The following is a 22825-nucleotide window of genomic DNA, read 5'->3' on the forward strand; positions in this document are numbered from 1 at the left end:
TCCGCCGTATCTGCGCCCAGGAGGATCAGTTCCACCACAGAACACACCAGATGGCCTCCTTCTTTAGAGACCGCAATTTTGCTTCCCACGTGGTTGATGATGCCCTCCAACGCATCTCATCCACATCCTGCACCTCCGCCCTCAAATGCCACCCCTCCAACTGTAACAAAGGCAGACCCCCCCCCCCAAGTCCTCACACCCTATCAACTTTCGCATAAACCGCACCATCCGCCGACATTTCTGCCACCTCCAAACAGACCCACCACCAGGGATATATTTCCCTCCCCACCCCTTTCCACTTTCCACAAAGACTGTTCCCTTTGTGACCAGCTGGTCAGATTCACACCCCCCCCAACAACCCACCGTCCCCTCCTGGCACCTTCCCCAGCCACCGCAGGAATTCCAAGACCTGTGCCCACATCTCCTCCCTCACCTCCATCCAAGGCCCCAAAGGAGCCTTCCACATCCATCAAAGGTTCACCTGCACAACCACCAATGTCATTTATTGTATCCGTTGCTCCCAATATGATCTCCTCTACATTGGAGAGACTGGACATCTTCTCGCAGAGCGTTTTATGGAACATCTCCAGGACACCCACACCAATCAACTCCACCGCCCCGTGGTTCAACGTTTCAACTCCCCTTCCCACTCTGCAGGTCCTGGGCGTCCTCCACCGCCACTCCGCTCACCACCCGACGCCTGGAGGAAGAATGCCTCATCTTCCGCCTCGGGACACTTCAAACCCAGGGCATCAATGTGGACTTCACCAGTTTCCTCATTTCCCCTCCCCCACTTTACCCCAGTTCCCACCTTCCAGCTCAGCACCATCCTCATGACCTGTCCTACCTGCCAATCTTCCTTCCCACTGATCCACTCCACCCTCCTCTTTGACCTATCACTTTCATCCCCATCCCCATCCCCATTCCCATCCACCTATTGTACTCTTGGCTACCTTCTCCCCAGCCTCATGCTCCTCCCATTTAACTCTCTACCCCGGAGGCTCCCCGCCTTCATTCCTGATGAAGGGCTTTTGCCCAAAACGTTGATTTTCCTGCTCCTCGGATGTTGCCTGAACTGCTGTGCTTTTCCAGCACCTCGCTAATCTAGACTCTGATTTCCAGCATCTGCAGTCCTCACTTTTGCCAACATCCTTATAGCATAACCCTCTAAAGTCGTCACAGGTTCAGAAGGAGATAGAGGGTATGCTCCAAGATGGCATAATCGAGGTGAGTTACAGTGACTGGAGCTTATCCATAATTATGGTGCCATTGCCAGATGGTATCTAACAGTTATATGTGGACTATCACAAAGGCAACGCTGTTACAAAGACTGATGCATATCCAATCCCATGGTTGGAGGACTGTGTTAAAAAAGTGGGACAAGCAACTACATTTCTAAGTTGGACTTGCTCAGATGCTACTGGCAAATCCCCTGTCAGAAAGAACAAAGTCAATTTCGGCTTTCCTAACACCAAATGGACTACTTAAGTTCAAAGACATGCGATTTGGTATGAAAAACACTCCAACCACTTTTCAGAGACTGACTAATAAGATCATTGCCGGATTACCCAACTGTGTGGTGTACATCGATGACCTGGTGATTTTTAGTCACTCACAGAAGGAACATTTATAGCACTTATCGGCGTGTTCAATCAACTTCAGAAGGCAGACGTGGTGGTAAACCTAGCTAAAAGTGAATTTGCCAAAGCTCAACTCATCTTCCTGGGCCATGTTACTGGACATTGACGAATGGCCCCACATGATGCAAAAGTGAAAGTAATTGGGAATTTCTCTCACTGTCGATAAAAAAAGCAGTCCCACGGTTCCTGGGATTGAGTGGATTTTACGAAGGTTTGTGCCGGACTTTAGCAGTGTGGCTGCTCCAATCACTGAATTATTCAAAAAAGGGCAAGAGTTTTCAGTGGACAGTGGACTGTAAAAAGGCATGTGCCACCTAAAAACTGTGTTAACTGCTGCCCCAGTATTAGCCACACCGGATTACACAAAGCCTTTCAAGGTGGCTATCAATGCCAGTGATGTGAGTGGCAGTGCAGTGCTCCTGCAGGAGGATGACAAGGGGGTAGAAAGACCCATCGGGTATTTTCCCAGGAAGTTGAACGTTCATTAACAGAAATATTCAACAGTGGAGAAAGAGACTTTAAGCCTGGTTTTGGTGTTGGCATTACAACATTTCAGTGTTTATATTACTAGCAATGCATCTGAGACTATCACATACACTGATCATAACCCATTGACATTTGTGGAAAAATTTAAGGACAAAAATGTCAGACTGTTTAGACGGAACTTGTTGTTATAGCCATTCAATTTGACAATTGGGCATGTGGCAGGTCGCGAAAACATGATTGCCGATGCATTATCGAGACTTGAATGAGGTACAGGGGCATTTGGTGCTGGGTGTACCATGGCCTGAATTTGCATGTGGTTGTGCATGTTTGCATGTTTATAGTTGGTATAGTGTATATGTGTGTTTAGACTACTAACTGGGTTTGTGAAGGGTTTTAAAAATGAAGCCATCTTTTGGTATTGATGGTTCTTTTTTTTAGAGGGGGGAGGTGTCACAAAGCTGGTTTCTTTTTTTCTAAAAGCTGTTCCTTTTATCAAGGATACTGGGTTCTTGGTTTTTGTCAGAGGGGTAATAAACTGCTCTCGATGCCGATTAGACTGGTTTGGTACAGAGATTTATAGGGTATTGAGAGGTCTTTTTGTATGTATGTAAACAGATAAGTCTTCAGGCCAAAGTGGTCGTGTTTTAGAAATAACCTGTATAAAGAAAGAGGAGTGGTCACCTCTAGCTGAGCAGTTTAGTTCAGTCCAGAACTAGTTGGGAGTTCAACATTGAGCTGTGTGGAAACAAACTCTCTGTCTCTCTGCCTTTCTAACTTCAACCTGTAAGCATCTGTTCCATTTATACTGGTTTTTAAGGGGGTTTGCTTATTGGGACTGTTGTAAATATATTCGGAACAGCATAATTAAGTCTAGTTTGGATAGCCGGAGTTCTGTCGTGTCAGGGTTCTCTATTCTGTTCTTTGTGTTTCATTGTGTAATCTTGTAAATAAATTTTTGTCTGTTGTGAAATTTGGTAGTCAACCTCACTAACTTACTCCGGGTAATTTTCACTGTATGCTTACTGAAACAAATTGCAAAGTGATGGTCTGGGCTGCCTGCTTAAGAATGTTTTGAGTGATCTGACCTAGTCCGTAACAAAGGATTCTATGATTATGGTTGAGACATCAGCCAATCAATTCCATCTTCAATGACTGAAATTGTTGCATTGAATAATCACATTCTATGTCATACTTTGTGTTAATTTTTTGTGTTCCCTGTTTTTACTCAAAGCCTAATGTGTTGGTTTTGTTCAGGCTGAACAACTCAAGGAACCTTTCTTGAGTATATAACCCTGGCTGAGTACATAGAACATTACAGCGCAGTACAGGCCCTTCAGCCCTCGATGTTACCCCGACCTGTCATACCAATCTGAAGCCCATCTAACCTACACTATTCCATGTACGTCCATATGCTTGTCCAATGACGACTTAAATGTACTTAAAGTTGGCGAATCTACTACCGTTTCAGGCAAAGCATTCCATACCCTTACTACTCTCTGAATAAAGAAACTACCTCTGACATCTGTCCTATATCTATCACCCCTCAATTTAAAGCTATGCCCCCTCATGCTCGCCGTCACCATACTTGGAAAAAGGCTCTCCCTGTCCACCCTATCTAACCCTCTGATTATCTTATATGTCTCTATAAAGTCACCTTTCAACCTTCTTATCTCCAACGAAAACAGCCTCAAGTCCCTCAGCCTTTCCTTGTAAGACCTTCCCTCAATACCAGGCAACATCCTTGTAAATCTCCTCTGCACCTTTTCCAAAGCTTCCACATCGTTCTTATAAGGCAGTGACCAGAACTGTACACAATACTCCAAGTGCGGCCGCACCAGAGTTTTGTACAGCTGCAGCATAACCTCATGGTTCCGGAACTCGATCCCTCTATTAATAAAAGCTAAAACACTATATGCCTTCTTAACAACCCTGTCAAATCTGGGTGGCAACTTTCAAGGATCTGTGTACATGGACACTGAGATCTCTCTGCTCATCTACACAACCAAGAATCTTACCATTAGCCCAGTACTTTGCATTCCGGTTACTCCGACCAAAGTGAATCACCTCACACTTGTCCGCATTAAACTCCATTTGCCACCTCTCAGCCCAGCTCTGCAGCTTATCTATGTCTCTCTGTAACCTACAACATCCTTCGTCACTATCCACAACTGCACCGATCTTAGTGTCGTCTGCAAATTTACTAACCCACCCTTCTACGCCCTTACCCAGGTCGTTTATAAAAATGACGAACAGCAGTGGACCCAACACTGACCCTTGCAGTCCACCACTAGTAACTAGTGGGAGTACTGATGATATAAGAGATGTCAACATCTGTCGTAAGTTGAGGGCTTGCATTAGGTTCTTCACACATGAACCCTGAACTGCTTGCCTTTGAAGTGTAATATTTTAGTAGTAGAGTGCGTCATGTACCAAAGGTTGTGGGTGAGTGGCGTGGTTCTCAAAACAAGCATGAGCTGAAAGGACTGCTGATGTGATACAGGTGTATCTCTAATCTAGTGATGTTACATTCACTTTAAACCATGCATTGTGTGTGTGTGTGTGCGTGTGTGTGTGTATGTGTGCACCCAAGGGCCCTAAGACCTGCTAACATGCTCCCTATGTTTCAAAGCTCTGTTTTATACGATCATTAGAAATAGCAACAGGGGCAGGCCATTGGGTCAATCAAGCCTGTTCCACCCTCAATAAGATCACAGCTGATTTGATTGTGGCCTTCCAGCATAATCCTTTGTCAATCAAAAATCTAACTTAGCACTGAATATAGCCCCCACTGCTTTCTGTGGAAGAGAATTCCAAAGATTAACATCTCACCAAGAGAAAAAACATCTTTCTTATCTCTGCGTTAAATGTCAGACCTCTTATCCCTCGCATTATAGGATTGTACATGTAACACAGCTGTGAAGCTGGAAGAGATTGGAGATGCACAATGGTGATTGCCATGGAGGGATATGAAAACAGAAGCTTAAATTTTAAAAGTGATTCTGAAATGTCATGTACAAACCTTGGCAGCCTGCCAATGACGTGCTTTTTGGATGTGCTGTTTGTACTTGTAAGAGGTGGTCAGTGTTGAAGGTGGCTGAGCTGTGGGCTGAATGCTGATGTTTTTATGAGGCAGTGAACCAGGCAAGGTCATTCAATTAACTAATGCAAAGCCCTGGTGTTGTGTTTAATATTCCAAAAGGGTGTTGCATTTCAATTGCTAATTTGCTGAATGCACATTCAAATGACCTGATCTGCAGTTTGCCTGCCCTTCAAAACGCAACTTGTTCTTTCTCCCAAAGTGTCCAGGAATTGAATGTCTGGAGGTGTGGCAACTGGGCACTTAAATATGATGTCACTTCCTAGTCAAGTTGCTGAGCCTCCAGGATTGTTGGGGACTTTCCAGGAATTTAAGATCCATTTAGATAACAGTTTTGAGCAACCCAAGAGAGTCTTTCTGCTTCCTTTTGAAGATTTCTGTTTCTTAGTTCTAAAAAATATTGGAGGTGGAGAAAAGGCTTTATGACAAGCTGTCAGTCATGAGTCATCCAATTTGCTGATAGTTTCTGGTGTTTTTAAATCAATGCAGGAAGGTGGAGCATTGCCAGGATGGACATACTAGGTGACCAGTGACAGTTGGATGGAAGTGGGAGGTCACATGATGGAATTTTCCAGAATATGTCAGTCTGACTGGAGGTCAGCTTCCACTCTGTTTAATGAGTGTCTGAGTATTGGGCACTGGGTCTCATTCAAGTCTTTGTCACTCTATTGAAAACTCAGGTAAGGCAGGTTTGAGTCAGTTTGTTAGTGGAATGGTCTTAATTGTTATTGCCTTTGAGGTGTTTGAACAATGAAGTCAGCTATCAATGTATTCAGCAGCATAGTTTCTTCTGAGACAATCTCTGAAGCTCAAGTCTGACTACTCCAATTCTGACAGATCTGACAACATCAACAAAACTGTTTAAAAACTCACTTGCAAAAGGCAATACTCACCACTGTTAGTTTAAGAAGGGTTCCAAATGTACTGCAGGTTGGAACTCCAGTATCTGGAGCCTAATCCCAATACCAACTGGCCGATTCTGTCCATTGCTCTCACTCGCTGTACATTCAATCTTTATAAGAGGATCATGATAAATTTCAGGAAGACGAAGAATGGCTAGTGAAATAGGCAGATGAAATGTAACACGAAGAAATGTGAAGTGCTGTGTATTTCAAAAGGAGAATGAGTTGAGACAATATAAACTGAAGGGTACAGTTCTAAGGTGGTGCAGGAACAGAGAAACCTGGTGACAAGTTGTGGGGGTGGTAGTGGTGGTGGATGGTACCTACTTGAATATTTGAACAGGCAAGGCAAGTTGAGCAAGCATTTTTTTTGTTATAAAAATCAAACAGTTGTTTAGACATACCACCTACATACCTGGCATCACGGTGGGACTGAAACTCATATCACATTGTTCATTTATGAGGATAAAGTAAAGATAAATTCTCTAGGGGACCATTAGGCTGCACTCTCAGTTGAGAGAGAGATGACTGGTGGTGTTTTAACCTGAGGGTCATCACAACTCAGACAAGAGGTAACGTCAACAGTCTGGGACTTTCATGGTAACCTTGGAACTAATTCTGTGCTGTTGGAGATGCTCAATGTTATAAACCATCTAACTGAGCAAACCAACCTCATATCGAGCAAGCTGCTAAATCTATGCTTTCTCTTTAGAATGTGTGAGTTAAATTAGAGCAATGTTATTGTGAGTGATTGGGAAATCAGATGGTATCAGCTTTGAATGGTTGATCTCCCAAATTAGAAGGTTATGGGGCCAAGTCCCACTAGAAGATGTTGAGCATAAAGATTCAGGCTTTCAATCCCTATGCAGTATTAACAGTCCTCTGCATTGCAAGAGGATCAGCACTGAGGGAGTGCTCTACCGTCAGAGAGTCACTACTGATGGAGTACTGCATTATCATAGGGAGAGTGCTGCACTATGAAAGGATCAGTAGCAAGTGACTGTGGCGCTGTCAGTGAGTCAGTACTAAGGGAGTGCTATATTGTCATAGGGTCAGCACTGAGGGAGTGCTGCACTGTCAGAGGATCAATACTGAGGGAGTGCTGTATTGTCATAAGGTCAGTGCTGAGGGAGTGCTGTATTGTTTTAGGGTCTGTACTGAGGTAGCGCTGCACTATCAGAGGGTCAGTGCTGAGGGGTTGCTGTACTGTCGGAGGGTCAGTGCTGAGGGGTTGTTGTACATGTCGGAGGGTCAGTGCTGAGGGGGTACTGTACTGTTGGAGGGTCAGTGCTGAGGGAATACTGTATTGTCATAGCGTCAGTGCTGAGGGAGTACTGTTATGTCATAGGGTCAGTGCTGAGGGAGTACTGCACTGTCGGAGGGTCAGTACTGAAGGAGTACTGCACTATCTGAGGGCCAGTACTTAGGCAGAACTGCACTGTCAGAGGGTCAGTGCTGTGGGAGTACTGCACTGTCAGAAGGTCAGTCCTGAGGAGGTACAGTACTATCAGAGGGTCAGTACTGAGGGAGTACCATATTGTCACAGGGTCAGTAATGAGGGGGCACCGCACTATTTGAGTGTCAGTACTGGGGCAGTATTGCATTGTCGAAGGGTCGGTACTGAGGGAGTACTGCACTGTCAGAGCGTCAGTATTGAAGGACTAATGCACCATAAGGGGGTCAGTGCTGAGGGAGTACTGCACTGTCAGAGGGTCAGTGCTGAGGGAGTGCAGCATTGTCAGAGGGTCAGTGCTGAGGGAGTGCAGCATTGTCAGAGGGTCAGTGCTGAGGGAGTGCAGCATTGTCATAGGATCAGAACTAGGGGAGCACCGCACTATCGGAGGGTTAGTACTCAGTACTGCACTGTCTGAGGTTCTGTATCGAGGAGTGCTGCACTGTCAGAGGGTCAGCGCTGAGGGAGTACTGCACTGTCAGAGCATCAGCACTGAGGGGTTGCTGCACTGTCGGAGGGTCAGTTCTGAGAGAGTACTGCATTATCGCAGTGTCAGTGCTGAGGGAACACTGCACTGTCGGAGGGTCAGTGCTGTGGGAGTACTGCACTGTCGGAGGGTCAGTGCTGTGGGAGTACTGCACTGTCGGAGGGTCAGTGCTGTGGGAGTACTGCACTGTCGGAGGGTCAGTGCTGTGGGAGTACTGCACTGTCGGAGGGTCAGTGCTGAGGGAGTACTGCACTGTCAGATGGTCAGTGTTGAGGGAGTACTGCACTGTTGGTGGGTCAGTGCTGAGGGAGTACTGCACTGTCGGAGGGTCAGTGGTGAGGGAGCACTGCACTGTCAGAGGATCAGAACTGAGGGAGTACTGCACTGTCAGAGGGTCAGTACTGAGGGAGTACCATATTGTCACAGGGTCAGTAATGAGGGGGCACCGGACTATTGGAGTGTCAGTACTGGGGCAGTATTTCATTGTCGAAGGGTCAGTACTGAGGGAGTACTGCACTGTCAGAGCGTCAGTATTGAAGGACTAAAGCACCATAAGGGGGTCAGTGCTGAGGGAGTACTGCACTGTCTGAGGGTCTGTACCGAGGGAGTGCTGCATTGTCAGAGGGTCAGTGCTGAGGGAGTACTACACTGTCAGAGAATCAGCACTGAGGGGTTGTCACACTGTCGAAGGGTCAGTACCGAGGGAGTACTGCACGTCAGACGGTCAGTACCGAGGGAGTACTGCACTGTCAGAGGGTCAGTATTGAGGGACTAATGCAACATAAGAAGGTTAGTGCTGAGGGTGTGCAGCATTGTCAGAGGGTCAGTGCTGAGGGTGTGCAGCATTGTCAGAGGGTCAGTGCTGAGGGAGTGCAGCATTGTCATAGGGTCAGTTCTGGGGAGCACCGCACTATCGGAGGATTAGTACTCAGAGTACCGGACTGTGTAAGGGTCTGTACTGAGGGAATGCTGCACTGTTGGAAGGTCAGTGCTGAGGGAGTACTGCACTGTTGGAGGGTCAGTGCTGAGGGAGTACTGCACTGTTGGAGGGTCAGTGCTGAGGGAGTACTGCACTGTCAGAAGGTCAGTGCTGAGGGATTATGCACTGTCGGAGGGTAAGTGCTAAGGGATTACTGCACTGTCGGAGTGTCAGTGCTGAGGGAGTACTGTACTATCAGACGGTCAGTGTTGAGGGCATCTGCACTGTCGGTGGGTCAGTGCTGAGGGAGGACTGCACTTTCAGATGGTCAGTACTGAGGGAGTACTGCACTGTCGGTGAGTCAGCGCTGAGAGAGTACTGCACTGACTGTGGGTCAGTGCTGTGGGGGTCCTGCACTGTCAGAGAGTCAGTGCTGAGGTAGTACTGCACTGTCAGTGCTGAGGGAGTACTGCATTGTCGGTGGGTCAGTGATGAGGGAGTACTGCACTGTCGGTGGGTCAGTGCTGAAGGAGTACTGCATTATCGGACGGTCAGGACTGAGGTAGTACTGCACTGTCAGAGGGTCAGCGCTGAGGGAGGACTGCACTCTCAGATGGTCAGTACTGAGGGAGTACTGCACTGTCGGTGAGTCAGCGCTGAGAGAGTACTGCACTGACGGTGGGTCAGTGCTGTGGGAGTAATGCATTATCGGTGGGTCAGTGCAGAGGGAGCACTGCACTCTTGGAGGGTCAGTGCTGAGGGAGTACTGCACTGTCGGTGGGTCAGTCCTGACGTAGTACTACACTGTCGGAGGGTCAGTGCTGTGGGAGTACTGCACTGTCAGAGGGTCAGTGCTGAGGGAGTACTGCACTGTTGGTGGGTCAGTGCTGAGAGACTGCTGCACTGTCAGAGGGTCAGTGTTGAGGGCATCTGCACTGTCGGACGGTCAGTGCTGAGGGAGTACTGCACTGTCGGTGGGTCAGTGCTGAGAGAGTACTGCACTGTCGGTGGGTCAGTGCTGAGGGAGTACTGCACTGTCGAAGGGTCAGTGCTGTGGGAGTACTGCACTGTCGGTGGGTCAGTGCTGAGGGAGTACTGCACTGTCGGTGGGTCATTGATGAGGGAGTACTGCACTGTCGGTGGGTCATTGATGAGGGAGTACTGCACTGTCGGTGGGTCAGTGCTGAGGGAGTACTGCACTGTCGGTGGGTCAGTGCTGAGGGAGTAATGCATTATCGGTGGGTCAGTACTGAGGGAGCACTGCACTGTCGGTGGGTCAGTGCTGAGGGAGTACTGCACTGTCGGTGGGTCAGTGCTGAGGGAGTACTGCACTGTCGATGGGTCAGTGCTGAGGGAGTATGTCACTGTCAGAGGGTCAGTGTTGAGGGCATCTGCACTGTCAGACGGTCAGTGCTGTGGGAGTACTGCACTGTCGGTGGGTTAGTGCTGAGGGAGTACTGCACTGTCGGTGGGTTAGTGCTGAGGGAGTACTGCACTGTCAGAGGATCAGTGCAGAGGTAGTACTGCACTGTCAGAGGGTCAGTCCTGACGTAGTACTGCACTGTCGGAGGGTCAGTGCTGAGGGAGTACTGCACTGTCAGAGGGTCAGTGCTGAGGGAGTACTGCACTGTCTGTGGGTCAGTGCTGAGAGACTGCTGCACTGTCAGAGGGTCAGTGTTGAGGGCATCTGCACTGTCAGACGGTCAGTGCTGTGGGAGTACTGCACTGTCGGAGGGTCAGTGCTGAGGGAGTACTGCACTATTGGTGGGTCAGTGCTGAGGGAGTACTGCACTGTCGGTGGGTCAGTCCTGAGGGAGTACTGCACTGTCGGTGGGTCAGTGCTGAGGGAGTACTGCACTTGTCGGTGGGTCAGTGCTGAGGGAGTACTGCACTTGTCGGTGGGTCAGTGCTGAGGGAGTACTGCACTGTCGGTGGGTCAGTGATGAGGGAGTACTGCACTGTCGGTGGGTCAGTGCTGAAGAGTACTGCATTATAGGAGCGTCAGAGCTGAGGTAATACTGCACTGTCGGAGGGTCAGTGCTGAGGGAGTACTGCACTATTGGTGGGTCAGTGCTGAGGGAGTACTGTACTGTCGGTGGGTCAGTGCTGAGGGAGTACTGCATTGTCGGTGGGTCAGTGATGAGGGAGTACTGCACTGTCGAAGGGTCAGTCCTGAGGGAGTACTGCACTGTCGAAGGGTCAGTCCTGAGGGAGTACTGCACTGTCGGTGGGTCAGTGATGAGGGAGTACTGCACTGTCGGTGGGTCAGTGATGAGGGAGTACTGCATTATAGGAGCGTCAGGGCTGAGGTAATACTGCACTGTCGGAGGGTCAGTGCTGAGGGAGTACTGCACTGTCGGTGGGTCAGTCCTGACGTAGTACTACACTGTCGGAGGGTCAGTGCTGTGGGAGTACTGCACTGTCAGAGGGTCAGTGCTGAGGGAGTACTGCACTGTTGGTGGGTCAGTGCTGAGAGACTGCTGCACTGTCAGAGGGTCAGTGTTGAGGGCATCTGCACTGTCGGACGGTCAGTGCTGAGGGAGTACTGCACTGTCGGTGGGTCAGTGCTGAGAGAGTACTGCACTGTCGAAGGGTCAGTGCTGAGGGAGTACTGCACTGTCGAAGGGTCAGTGCTGTGGGAGTACTGCACTGTCGGTGGGTCAGTGCTGAGGGAGTACTGCACTGTCGGTGGGTCATTGATGAGGGAGTACTGCACTGTCGGTGGGTCATTGATGAGGGAGTACTGCACTGTCGGTGGGTCAGTGCTGAGGGAGTACTGCACTGTCGGTGGGTCATTGCTGAGGGAGTACTGCACTGTCGGTGGGTCAGTGCTGAGGGAGTAATGCATTATCGGTGGGTCAGTACTGAGGGAGCACTGCACTGTCGGTGGGTCAGTGCTGAGGGAGTACTGCACTGTCGGTGGGTCAGTGCTGAGGGAGTACTGCACTGTCGATGGGTCAGTGCTGAGGGAGTATGTCACTGTCAGAGGGTCAGTGTTGAGGGCATCTGCACTGTCAGACGGTCAGTGCTGTGGGAGTACTGCACTGTCGGAGGGTCAGTGCTGAGGGAGTACTGCACTATTGGTGGGTCAGTGCTGAGGGAGTACTGCACTGTCGGTGGGTCAGTCCTGAGGGAGTACTGCACTTGTCGGTGGGTCAGTGCTGAGGGAGTACTGCACTTGTCGGTGGGTCAGTGCTGAGGGAGTACTGCACTTGTCGGTGGGTCAGTGCTGAGGGAGTACTGCACTGTCGGTGGGTCAGTGATGAGGGAGTACTGCACTGTCGGTGGGTCAGTGCTGAAGAGTACTGCATTATAGGAGCGTCAGAGCTGAGGTAATACTGCACTGTCGGAGGGTCAGTGCTGAGGGAGTACTGCACTATTGGTGGGTCAGTGCTGAGGGAGTACTGTACTGTCGGTGGGTCAGTGCTGAGGGAGTACTGCATTGTCGGTGGGTCAGTGATGAGGGAGTACTGCACTGTCGAAGGGTCAGTCCTGAGGGAGTACTGCACTGTCGGTGGGTTAGTGCTGAGGGAGTACTGCACTGTCGGTGGGTTAGTGCTGAGGGAGTACTGCACTGTCAGAGGATCAGTGCAGAGGTAGTACTGCACTGTCAGAGGGTCAGTCCTGACGTAGTACTGCACTGTCGGAGGGTCAGTGCTGTGGGAGTACTGCACTGTCAGTGGGTCAGTGCTGAGAGACTGCTGCACTGTCAGAGGGTCAGTGTTGAGGGCATCTGCACTGTCAGACGGTCAGTGCTGTGGGAGTACTGCACTGTCGGTGGGTCAGTGCTGAGGGAGTACTGCACTATTGGTGGGTCAGTGCTGAGGGAGTACTGCACTGTCGGTGGGTCAGTCCTGAGGGAGTACTGCACTTGTCGGTGGGTCAGTGCTGAGGGAGTACTGCACTTGTCGGTGGGTCAGTGCTGAGGGAGTACTGCACTTGTCGGTGGGTCAGTGCTGAGGGAGTACTGCACTGTCGGTGGGTCAGTGATGAGGGAGTACTGCACTGTCGGTGGGTCAGTGCTGAAGAGTACTGCATTATAGGAGCGTCAGAGCTGAGGTAATACTGCACTGTCGGAGGGTCAGTGCTGAGGGAGTACTGCACTATTGGTGGGTCAGTGCTGAGGGAGTACTGTACTGTCGGTGGGTCAGTGCTGAGGGAGTACTGCATTGTCGGTGGGTCAGTGATGAGGGAGTACTGCACTGTCGAAGGGTCAGTCCTGAGGGAGTACTGCACTGTCGGTGGGTCAGTGATGAGGGAGTACTGCACTGTCGGTGGGTCAGTGATGAGGGAGTACTGCATTATAGGAGCGTCAGGGCTGAGGTAATACTGCACTGTCGGAGGGTCAGTGCTGAGGGAGTACTGCACTGTCGGTGGGTCAGTGCTGAGAGAGTACTGCACTGTCGGTGGGTCAGTGCTGAGGGAGTACTGCACTGTCGGTGGGTCATTGATGAGGGAGTACTGCACTGTCGGTGGGTCATTGATGAGGGAGTACTGCACTGTCGGTGGGTCATTGATGAGGGAGTACTGCACTGTCGGTGGGTCATTGCTGAGGGAGTACTGCACTGTCGGTGGGTCAGTGCTGAGGGAGTAATACATTATCGGTGGGTCAGTGCTGAGGGAGTACTGCACTGTCGGTGGGTCAGTGTTGAGGGCATCTGCACTGTCAGACGGTCAGTGCGGTGGGAGTACTGCACTGTCGGTGGGTTAGTGATGAGGGAGTACTGCACTGTCAGAGGATCAGTGCAGAGGTAGTACTGCACTGTCGGAGGGTCAGTCCTGACGTAGTACTGCACTGTCGGAGGGTCAGTCCTGACGTAGTACTGCACTGTCGGAGGGTCAGTGCTGTGGGAGTACTGCACTGTCAGAGGGTCAGTGCTGAGGGAGTACTGCACTGTCAGTGGGTCAGTGCTGAGAGACTGCTGCACTGTCAGAGGGTCAGTGTTGAGGGCATCTGCACTGTCAGACGGTCAGTGCTGAGGGAGTACTGCACTGTCGGTGGGTCAGTGATGAGGGAGTAGTGCACTGTCGGTGGGTCAGTGCTGAGGGAGTACTACACTGTCGGTGGTTCAGTGATGAGGGAGTACTGCACTGTCGGTGGGTCAGTGCTGAAGAGTACTGCATTATAGGAGCGTCAGGGCTGAGGTAATACTGCACTGTCAGAGGGTCAGTACTGAGGGAGTACTGCACTGTCGGTGGGTCAGTGCTGAGGGAGTACTGCACTGTCGGTGGGTCAGTGCTGTGGGAGACCTGCGCTGTCAGAGGGTCAGTGCTGAGGTAGAACTGCACTGTCATGCTGAGGGAGTACTGCACTGTCAGTGGGTCAGTGCTGAGGGAGTACTGCACTGTCGGTGGGTCAGTGCTGAGAGAGTACTGCAATGTCAGAGGGTCAGTGTTGAGGGCATCTGCACTGTCAGACGGTCAGTGCTGTGGGAGTACTGCACTGTCGGAGGGTCAGTGCTGAGGTAGTACTGTACTGTTGGAGGGTCAGTGCTGAGAGAGTACTGCACTGTCGGCGGGTCAGTGCTGTGGGAGTCCTGCACTGTCTGTGCTGAGGGAGTACTGCACTGTCGGTGGGTCAGTGCTGAGGGAGTGCAGCATTGTCAGAGGGTCAGTGCTGAGGGAGTGCAGCATTGTCATAGGGTCAGTACTATGGGAGCACCGCACTATCGGAGGGTTAGTACTCAGAGAGTACTGCACTGTGAAAGGGTCTGTACTGAGGGAATCCTGCACTGTCAGAGGGCCACTACTGAGGGAGTACAGCACTGTCGGAGGGTCTGTTCTTAGAGAATACTGCATTATCGTAGTGTCAGTGCTGAGGGAGTACTCCACTATTGGACGGTCAGTGCTGAGGGTATACTGCACTGTCGGAGGGTCAGTGCTGAGGGAGTACTGCACTGTTGGAAGGTCAGTGCTGAGGGAGTACTACTGTGTCAGAGAGTCAGTGCTGAGGGAGTACTACTGTGTCAGAGGGTCAGTGCTGAGGGAGTACTGCACTGTCAGAGGGTCAGTGCTGAGTGAGCACTGCAATGTCGGTGGGTCAGTGCTGAGAGAGTACTGCACTGTCAGGGGGTCAGTGCTGAGAGAGTACTGCACTGTCGGAGGATCAGTGCTGAGGTAGTACTGCACTGCCGGAGGGTCAGTGTTGAGGGCATCTGCACTAACGGACGGTCAGTACTGAGGGAGCACTGCACTGTCGGATGGTCAGTGCTGAGAGAGTACTGCACTGTCGGATGGTCAGTGCTGAGAGAGTACTGCACTGTCGGTGGGTCAGTGCTGTGGGAGTCCTGCGCTGTCAGAGGGTCAGTGCTGAGGGATTACTGCACTGTCAGAGGGTCAGTGCTGAATGCGTCTGTCCTGTCGGAGGGCCAGTGCTGAGGATGTCTGCACTGTTGGAGGGTCAGTGCTGAGGGTGCACTGGACTGTCAGAGGATCAGTGCTGAGGGAGCACTGCACTGTCAGAGGGTCAGTGCTGAGGTAGTACTGCACTGTCGGACGGTCAGTGCTGAGCGAGTACTGCACTGTCGGTGGATCAGTGCTGAGAGAGTACTGCAATGTCAGAGGGTCAGTGTTGAGGGCATCTGCACTGTCAGACGGTCAGTGCTGTGGGAGTACTGCACTGTCGGAGGGTCAGTGCTGAGGTAGTACTGCACTGTTGGAGGGTCAGTGCTGAGAGAGTACTGCACTGTCGGCAGGTCAGTGCTGTGGGAGTCCTGTGCTGTCAGAGGGTCAGTGCGGAGGTCGTACTGCACTGTCAGTGCTGAGGGAGTGCAGCATTGTCAGAGGGTCAGTGCTGAGGGAGTGCAGCATTGTCATAGGGTCAGTACTATGGGAGCACCGCACTATCGGAGGGTTAGTACTCAGAGAGTACCGCACTGTGTAAGGGTCTGTACTGAGGAAATGCTGCACTGTCAGAGGGTCACTACTGAGGGAGTACAGCACTGTCGGAGGGTCTGTTCTGAGAGAGTACTGCATTATCGGAGTGTCAATGCTGAGGGAGTACTCCACTATTGGAGGGTCAGTGCTGAGGGAGTACTCCACTATTGGAGGGTCAGTGCTGAGGGAGTACTGCACTGTCAGAAGGTCAGTGCTGAGGGAGTACTGCACTGTCAGAAGGTCAGTGCTGAGGGAGTACTGCACTGTTGGAGGGTCAGTGCTGAGGGAGTACTGCACTGTCGGAAGATCAGTGCTGAGGGAGTACTGCACTGTCGGAGGGTCAGTGCTGAGGGAGTACTGCACTGTCAGTGCGTCAGTGCTGAGAGAGTACTGCACTGTTGGAGGGTCAGTGCTGTGGGAGTCCTCCACTGTCAGAGGGTCAGTGCGGAGGTCGTACTGCACTGTCAGTGCTGAGGGCGTCTGCACTGTCGGGTCAGTGCTGAGGCAGTACAGCATTGTCAGAGGGTCAGTGCTGAGGGAGTGCAGCATTGTCATAGGGTCAGTACTAGGGGAGCACCGCACTATCGGAGGGTTAGTACTCGGAGAGTACTGTACTATCTGAGGGTCTGTACTGAGGGAATGCTGCACTGTCAGAAGGTCACTACTGAGGGAGTACTGCTCTGTCGGAGGGTCAGTTCTGAGAGAGTACTGCATTATTGGATTGCCAGTGCTGAGGGAGTACTGCACTGTTGGAAGGCCAGTGCTGAGGCAGTACTGCACTGTCGGAGGGTCAGTGCTGAGGGAGTACTGCACTGTCGGAGGGTCAGTGCTGAGGGAGTACTGCACTGTCGGAGGGTCAGTGCTGAGGGAGTACTGCACTGTCGGAAGGTCAGTGCTGAGGGAGTCCTGCACTTTCAGAGGATCAGTACTGAGGGAGTACTGCATTAACAGTGTCAGTGCTGAGGGAGTACTGCACTGTCGGAAGGTCAGTGCTGAGGGAATACTGCACTGTCGGAGGGTCAGTGCTGAGCGAGTACTGCACTGTCAGAGAGGGTCAGTGCTGAGGTAGTACTGCACTGTCGGAGGGTCAGTGCTGAGGGAGCACTGCAATGTCGGTGTGTCAGTGCTGAGGGAGTACTGCACTGTCGGTGGGTCAGTGCTGAGGGCGTCTGCACTGGGGGAGGGTCAGTGCTAAGGGAGTACTGCACTGTCGGAGGGTCACTACTGAGGGAGTACTGCACTGTCAGTGCGTCAGTGCTGAGGTCGTACTGCACTGTCAGTGCTGAGGGCGTCTGCACTGTCGGGTCAGTGCTGAGGGAGTACAGCATTGTCAGAGGGTCAGTGCTGAGGGAGTGCAGCATTGTCATAGGGTCAGTACTAGGGGAGCACCGCACTATCGGAGAGTACTGCACTATCTGAGGGTCTGTACTGAGGGAATGCTGCACTGTCAGAGGGTCACTACTGAGGGAGTACTGCTCTGTCGGAGGGTCAGTTCTGAGAGAGTACTGCATTATTGGATTGCCAGTGCTGAGGGAGTACTGCACTGTTGGAAGGCCAGTGCTGAGGCAGTACTGCACTGTCGGACGGTCAGTGCTGAGGGAGTACTGCACTGTCGGAGGGTCAGTGCTGAGGGCGTCTGTACTGTGGTAAGGTCAGTGCTGAGGGAGTACTGCACTTTTGGAGGGTCAGTGCTGTGGGAGTACTGCACTGTCAGAGGGTCAGTGCTGAGGGAGTCCTGCACTGTCGGAGTGTCAGTGCTGAGGGAGTACTGCACTGTCAGAGGGTCAGTGCTGAAGGAGTTCTGTACTGTCGGAGTGTCAGTACTGAGGGAGTCCTGCACTGTCAGAGGGTCAGTGCTGAAGGAGTCCTGCACTGTCAGAGGGTCAGTGATGAGGGGGTACTGCACTGTTGGTGGGTCAGTGCTGAAAGAGTACTGCATTATCGGAGGGTCAGGGCTGGGGTAGTACTGCACTGTCGGTGGGTCAGTGCTGAGGGGGTAACGCACTGTCAGAGGGTCAGTGCTGAGGGAGTACTGCAGTGTTGGTGGATCAGTGCTGCGGGAGTACTGCACTGTCAGTAGGTCAGTGCTGAGGGAGTACTGCAGTGTTGGTGGATCAGTGCTGCAGGAGTACTGCACTGTCAGTGGGTCAGTGCTGAGGGTGTACTGCACTGTTGGTGTGTCAGTGCTGAAGGAGTACTGCATTATTGGAGGGTCAAGGCTGAGGTAGTACTGCACTGTCAGAGGGTCAGTGCTGAGGTAATCTGTACTGTCGGTGGGTCAGTGTTGAGTGTGTCTGCACTGTCGGAGGGTCAGTGCCCGAGGGAGCACTGCACTGTCAGAGGATCAGTGCTGAGGGAGCACTGCAATGTCAGGGGGTCCATGCTGAGGTTGTACTGCACTGTCAGAGGATCAGTGCTGAGGTGGTACTGCTCTGTCGGAGGGTCAGTACTGAGGGAGTACTGCAATGTCAGTGGATCAGTGCTGAGGGAGTACTGCACTGTCGGTGGGTCAGTGCTGAGGGCATCGGCACTGTCGGTGGGTCAGTACTGAGGGCATCGGCACTGTCGGTGGGTCAGTGCTGAGAGAGTACTGCTCTGTCAGTGCGTCAGTGCTGAAAGAGTACTGCACTGTCGGTGGGTAAGTGCTGAGGGCATCGGCACTGTCGGTGGGTCAGTGCTGAGAGAGTACTACTCTGTCAGTGCGTCAGTGCTGAGAGAGTACTGCACTGTCGGTGGGTCAGTGCTGAAGGAGTACTGCATTATCGGAGAGTCAGGGCTGAGGCAGTGATGCACTGTCGGAGGGTCAGTGCTAACGGAGTCCTGCACTTTCAGAGGATCAGTACTGAGGGAGTACTGCATTAACAGTGTCAGTGCTGAGGGAGTACAGCACTGTTGGTGGGTCAGTGCTGAGGGCGTCTGCACTGTCGGGTCAGTGCTGAGAGAGTACTGCACTGTCAGAGGGTCAGTGCTGAGGTAGTACTGCACTGTCGGAGGTTCAGTGCTGTGGGAGTACTGCACTGTCGGAGGGTCAGTGCTGAGGGAGCACTGCACTATTGGTGGGTCAGTGCTGAGGGCGTCTGCACTGTGGGAGGGTCAGTGCTGAGGGAGTACTGCATTGTCGGAGGGTCTCTACTGAGGGAGTACTGCACTGTCAGTGCGTCACTGCTGAGAGAGTACTGCACTGTCGGTGGGTCAGTGCTGAGGGAGTACAGCACTGTTGGTGGGTCAGTGCTGAGGGAGTACTGCACTGTCTGAGGACTGGTAGTAAGGGAATGCAACATAGTTGAAGATCGCACTTGCTGATTCTTTAACCTGATGCACTTCCACGTGCACACAAAATACCAGAACACTATTTTGAAAGAAAGGAAAGAAATTATCTGGTTATTTTCAGGTGCTGTTTGTGAGATCTTGCTGTGTATAATTATGGTTGCTGCTGTCTGTTTTGTTCAGAATTGCTGCATGAATGCAAAGCATCATAACCTCTTGGGATAGTGAAAGGTTTTGTAGAAATACAGGAGCTTTCTGTTATTCTGTGTTTGAGCCCTATTCCCTGCAGTGCCTGGTGACCTAAGTCCAGTCAGCATCAGCCTCTGGATCCATTAATGAGAGAGAGGGAGAAATTAGCCTGAGATTTTGTTTCTGGTTTCTTTTCCAGTGTGATTCCTGCAGAGAGGAATGTGTGAGTGTGAAGGGAGCTGTTAGAGTCTTGCTGATAGCACCAAGCCCTGTCAGTAAGGTTTGGGGTAAATCAGAGATCAGACGAGAAGCTGCTTGGAGTTTGTAGCTAAGAATTTGAGGCAATTCTCACCCCCTTCCCTGAACTGTATGTGTAATTGTGGACCATGTAATAAATCAGTAGCAGAAGAACCACCAGTCTCAGCAAATGCTTAATAATTCATCAACTCAGGCCAATAGTCAGATGACATCAGCAAAGTCCACAGAGCCGAGCACGTGAACTGGAATAACTAACTCAGCAAATCAATTTTAACAAACACTTCTTCTATTCTTTGCCACTGCTCCCTGGAACAATCTATTAACTGCTGCCTCATTCAGTCGATCAGCTACCCTTTTCGGAGTTTATTTCCTCACCCTCAATCAATCCAGCCAATCAGCTTCCCCAGCTCACTCCCACCCCCATCCTCACACATCTGATCTATTCCCTTCTCTCCCTCAAAGTTCAACTGTTGCCCTCCACAGTTGATCAGATTCCTCCATTACACCCCCCCACACTTGATCAGCTTCCCCCCGCCCCCCCACACTCGATCAGCTTCCCCCCGCCCCCCCCACACTCGATCAGCTTCCCCCCGCCCCCCCCACACTTGATCAGCTTCCTCACTGCCCCCCACACTTGATCAGCTTCCCCTCGCCCCCCCCACACTCGATCAGCTTCCCCCCGCCCCCCCCACACTCGATCAGCTTTCCCCCCGCCCCCCCCACACTTGATCAGCTTCCTCACTGCCCCCTACAGAGGACCAGCTTCCCCCTAATCCCCCCCCAATCAGCTTCCTGCCCTTCTCCCCACAGTCGATCAGCTCCTGTCCCCTCCTCCCCCCACCACAGTCGATCAGCTCCCCTCCTGTCCTTCCCCCCACAGTCGATCAGCTCTCCCTTCCCCCAACCAAGTCAATCAGCTCCAAAGGCGGGAGCTGAGGTATCGATAACCTTTTCTCTGGTCCAGAGCTTAAGTTCTTTTCCTGCCTCTCTCTATTTGGATTGAGTTAAAGTGAAGTCTGTGTAAATGGGGAAGCCTCACAGAGTGAGCTGAGCTGTCAAAAACAGACAACCCTTCATTCTGGCTTTCACAGACACTACAGTGTGGAGTAACCCCCTCTGCCTCTGTTCAAAACTGTGATGGTTCTCTCTAATGGGAGAATGGTGAATGCTAACGTTACAGTTAGTGAACACTCCCTGGATTCCAGCAATGGATTGATCTGGTTTGCTTCCCCTCCAGTCCGCCCTCCTGCTCTGTTTGACCTCAGAGTTGCTCTGTTTGACCTCAGAGTTGCTGGTTTTGCAAATCCTGCTCACTTTGTTTGGGAGTTGCTTACAGGACACATTTATCCAGCGATCGGTGAGTTCTGTAACGTATCTGAATGTGCTCTCAGTAATGTATCTGAATTTTTAAAATTTCCCACAGCTGATCTCTCTCTGGACAACAATCATTCAGTGGATAAACTGCAAGAACTTGTGTCCACCAATGGGTGTTTGAAAGTTGGGCTCACTAAATTCAGTCTGTCTTATTCTGCTCTAGTAATCTGAATGGACTGTCTCTCTTTCTGCTTTGGAGAGCTCCCATTAATTCCATGTTGCAGTGAGTACATTGAGCCAAGGAGAGCAAGGGGTGATTGCTTCAAGCTTGGACCCAGATAAAGTCACCTGCTCCATTGCAAAGGCAGTCAAAGTGTTCATTTCACTCACTGATTGAACTGAGAGGGAGTTGGCGGGCTACTGTAAGGTTGGCAGTGCTAATACCAGGCTGCATAGGGTTAGCACATTCCAAGTGAATGGAGAAACTGTTTGTGTGTGTGTGTGAGTGATCTCAGTTTCTGTGTGTGAGGGTGAGTGCTGAGGGAGGTGGGAAGTTTAAAGCATGGGGAGGGTGAACTGAGTGAGCAAAGTGGGTGATTGAAGTGGATGTGTTTGAGTGAGTGTGTGTGACTTGTGTGCAGACCTTAATCTGGGATGGTGGCTCTCAAAATGAATTTACAAATGAATTGGAATTAAAGCTTTAACTTTAAAAGCTGGCCTATTAGTGAGGGAGCCCCATCATTGCTTGAGTGTTTTGGTTGTAGCTCCCTGCTTCAGAATGCGGGGAGTCAGCACCAGAACCACTCCCCCCACCGGCAGCAGGGTGAGACCCTCTTCTGGGAGGGAGTTACTCAAGGGGACAGTGTGAGTTTGTAGATCTCTAAGATGACTCCTCTCATTCTTCCGCTCACAGCTGAGGCTCCCTGATTCTTGCTGGTGGTTGGGGACAAATCCTGATGGGATAGTGACCCCCTGTCCTCTTGGATTACAGTAATACAAACTCCCCGGGTCGAGTTGATTTGTCTCCAGTCGGGATTGAGTCGAAGACCGAGAATGGCCACCTCAGCGATTCGAAGACAAATGAAGAACATTGTCCATAATTACTCGGATGCCGAGATCAAAGTGCGAGAAGCCACATCCAATGACCCCTGGGGCCCACCCAGTTCCCTCATGTCCAACATTGCGGACCTGACCTTTAACGTGGTGGCATTTTCCGAGATCATGGGCATGATTTGGAAGCGTTTGAATGATCATGGGAAGAATTGGAGACATGTCTATAAGGCACTGACCCTGCTAGATTATTTGATCAAGACTGGTTCAGAGAAGGTGTCTCAGCAATGTAAGGAGAACATCTTCACTGTGCAGACTCTGAAGGATTTTCAGTACATTGACCGGGATGGGAAAGACCAAGGTATCAATGTGAGAGAGAAGGCCAAACAGTTGGTTGCTCTGCTGAAAGATGAAGATCGTTTGCGCCAGGATCGAGCTCACGCACTGAAAACTAAAGAGAGGATGTCCCAGGTGGCTACAGGAATGGGCAGTAACCAACAAACAACCTTCGGTCGAGGATCCAGTCATCCAAACCTGTCTTCGTACAGTTATGGCGAGGATTTCAGAAAGTCTAGAGGTGGATCGCCTGTGTCTCTCAATGAATGTGAGTACAGCTACTGGCCTCGCTGCTGCATGACAATTTGCTGTGGCTTCTAGTTTCAGTTAAAGTTCTGTTTTTCTCAGAGGGTCAGAATCAGAGGTTGAGTTCAAACCAACTTCAGACTAACTCTGCCAACTGAAGGGTTGCTGCATTGTCAGAGATTTTGACATTAACTCCCAAGTCCCACAGGAGAGTTAAAAAAAAACGATGATCCATTTGTCATCTCTGGATGTAAAAGGTCCTAAGGTACTATTCAAAGACAATCAGGAGCGATCCCCCAGCACTG

The 22825-nt window shown here is 51.1% G+C and overlaps 1 protein-coding gene and 1 pseudogene across 7 annotated transcripts in view; both read left to right on the forward strand.

The window, feature by feature from the left end:
• The window catches only part of LOC122562350 (epsin-2-like), a 144652-nt gene that overhangs the window by 22866 nt on the left and 98961 nt on the right, over positions 1-22825 (forward strand). For 3 of the 7 annotated variants that reach the window (XM_088000504.1, XM_088000503.1, XM_088000505.1), the window contains exon 2: positions 21880-22542. In XM_088000504.1, the coding sequence (XP_087856630.1) occupies positions 21880-22542 (663 nt within the window). Of the gene's footprint in view, positions 1-5823; positions 5904-20558; positions 20932-21801; positions 22543-22825 lie in introns of those variants that run through there. The other 4 variants (XM_088000510.1, XM_088000507.1, XM_088000509.1 and 1 more) reach the window with 4 other exon arrangements.
• The window catches only part of LOC148145301 (uncharacterized), a 41072-nt pseudogene continuing 40993 nt past the window's right edge, over positions 22747-22825 (forward strand).

The sequence above is a fragment of the Chiloscyllium plagiosum genome, unplaced genomic scaffold, assembly GCF_037043375.1.
Source record: "Chiloscyllium plagiosum isolate Xiang-an unplaced genomic scaffold, Cpla_swu_hap1 HiC_scaffold_25, whole genome shotgun sequence".
NCBI classification, from domain to species: domain Eukaryota; kingdom Metazoa; phylum Chordata; class Chondrichthyes; order Orectolobiformes; family Hemiscylliidae; genus Chiloscyllium; species Chiloscyllium plagiosum.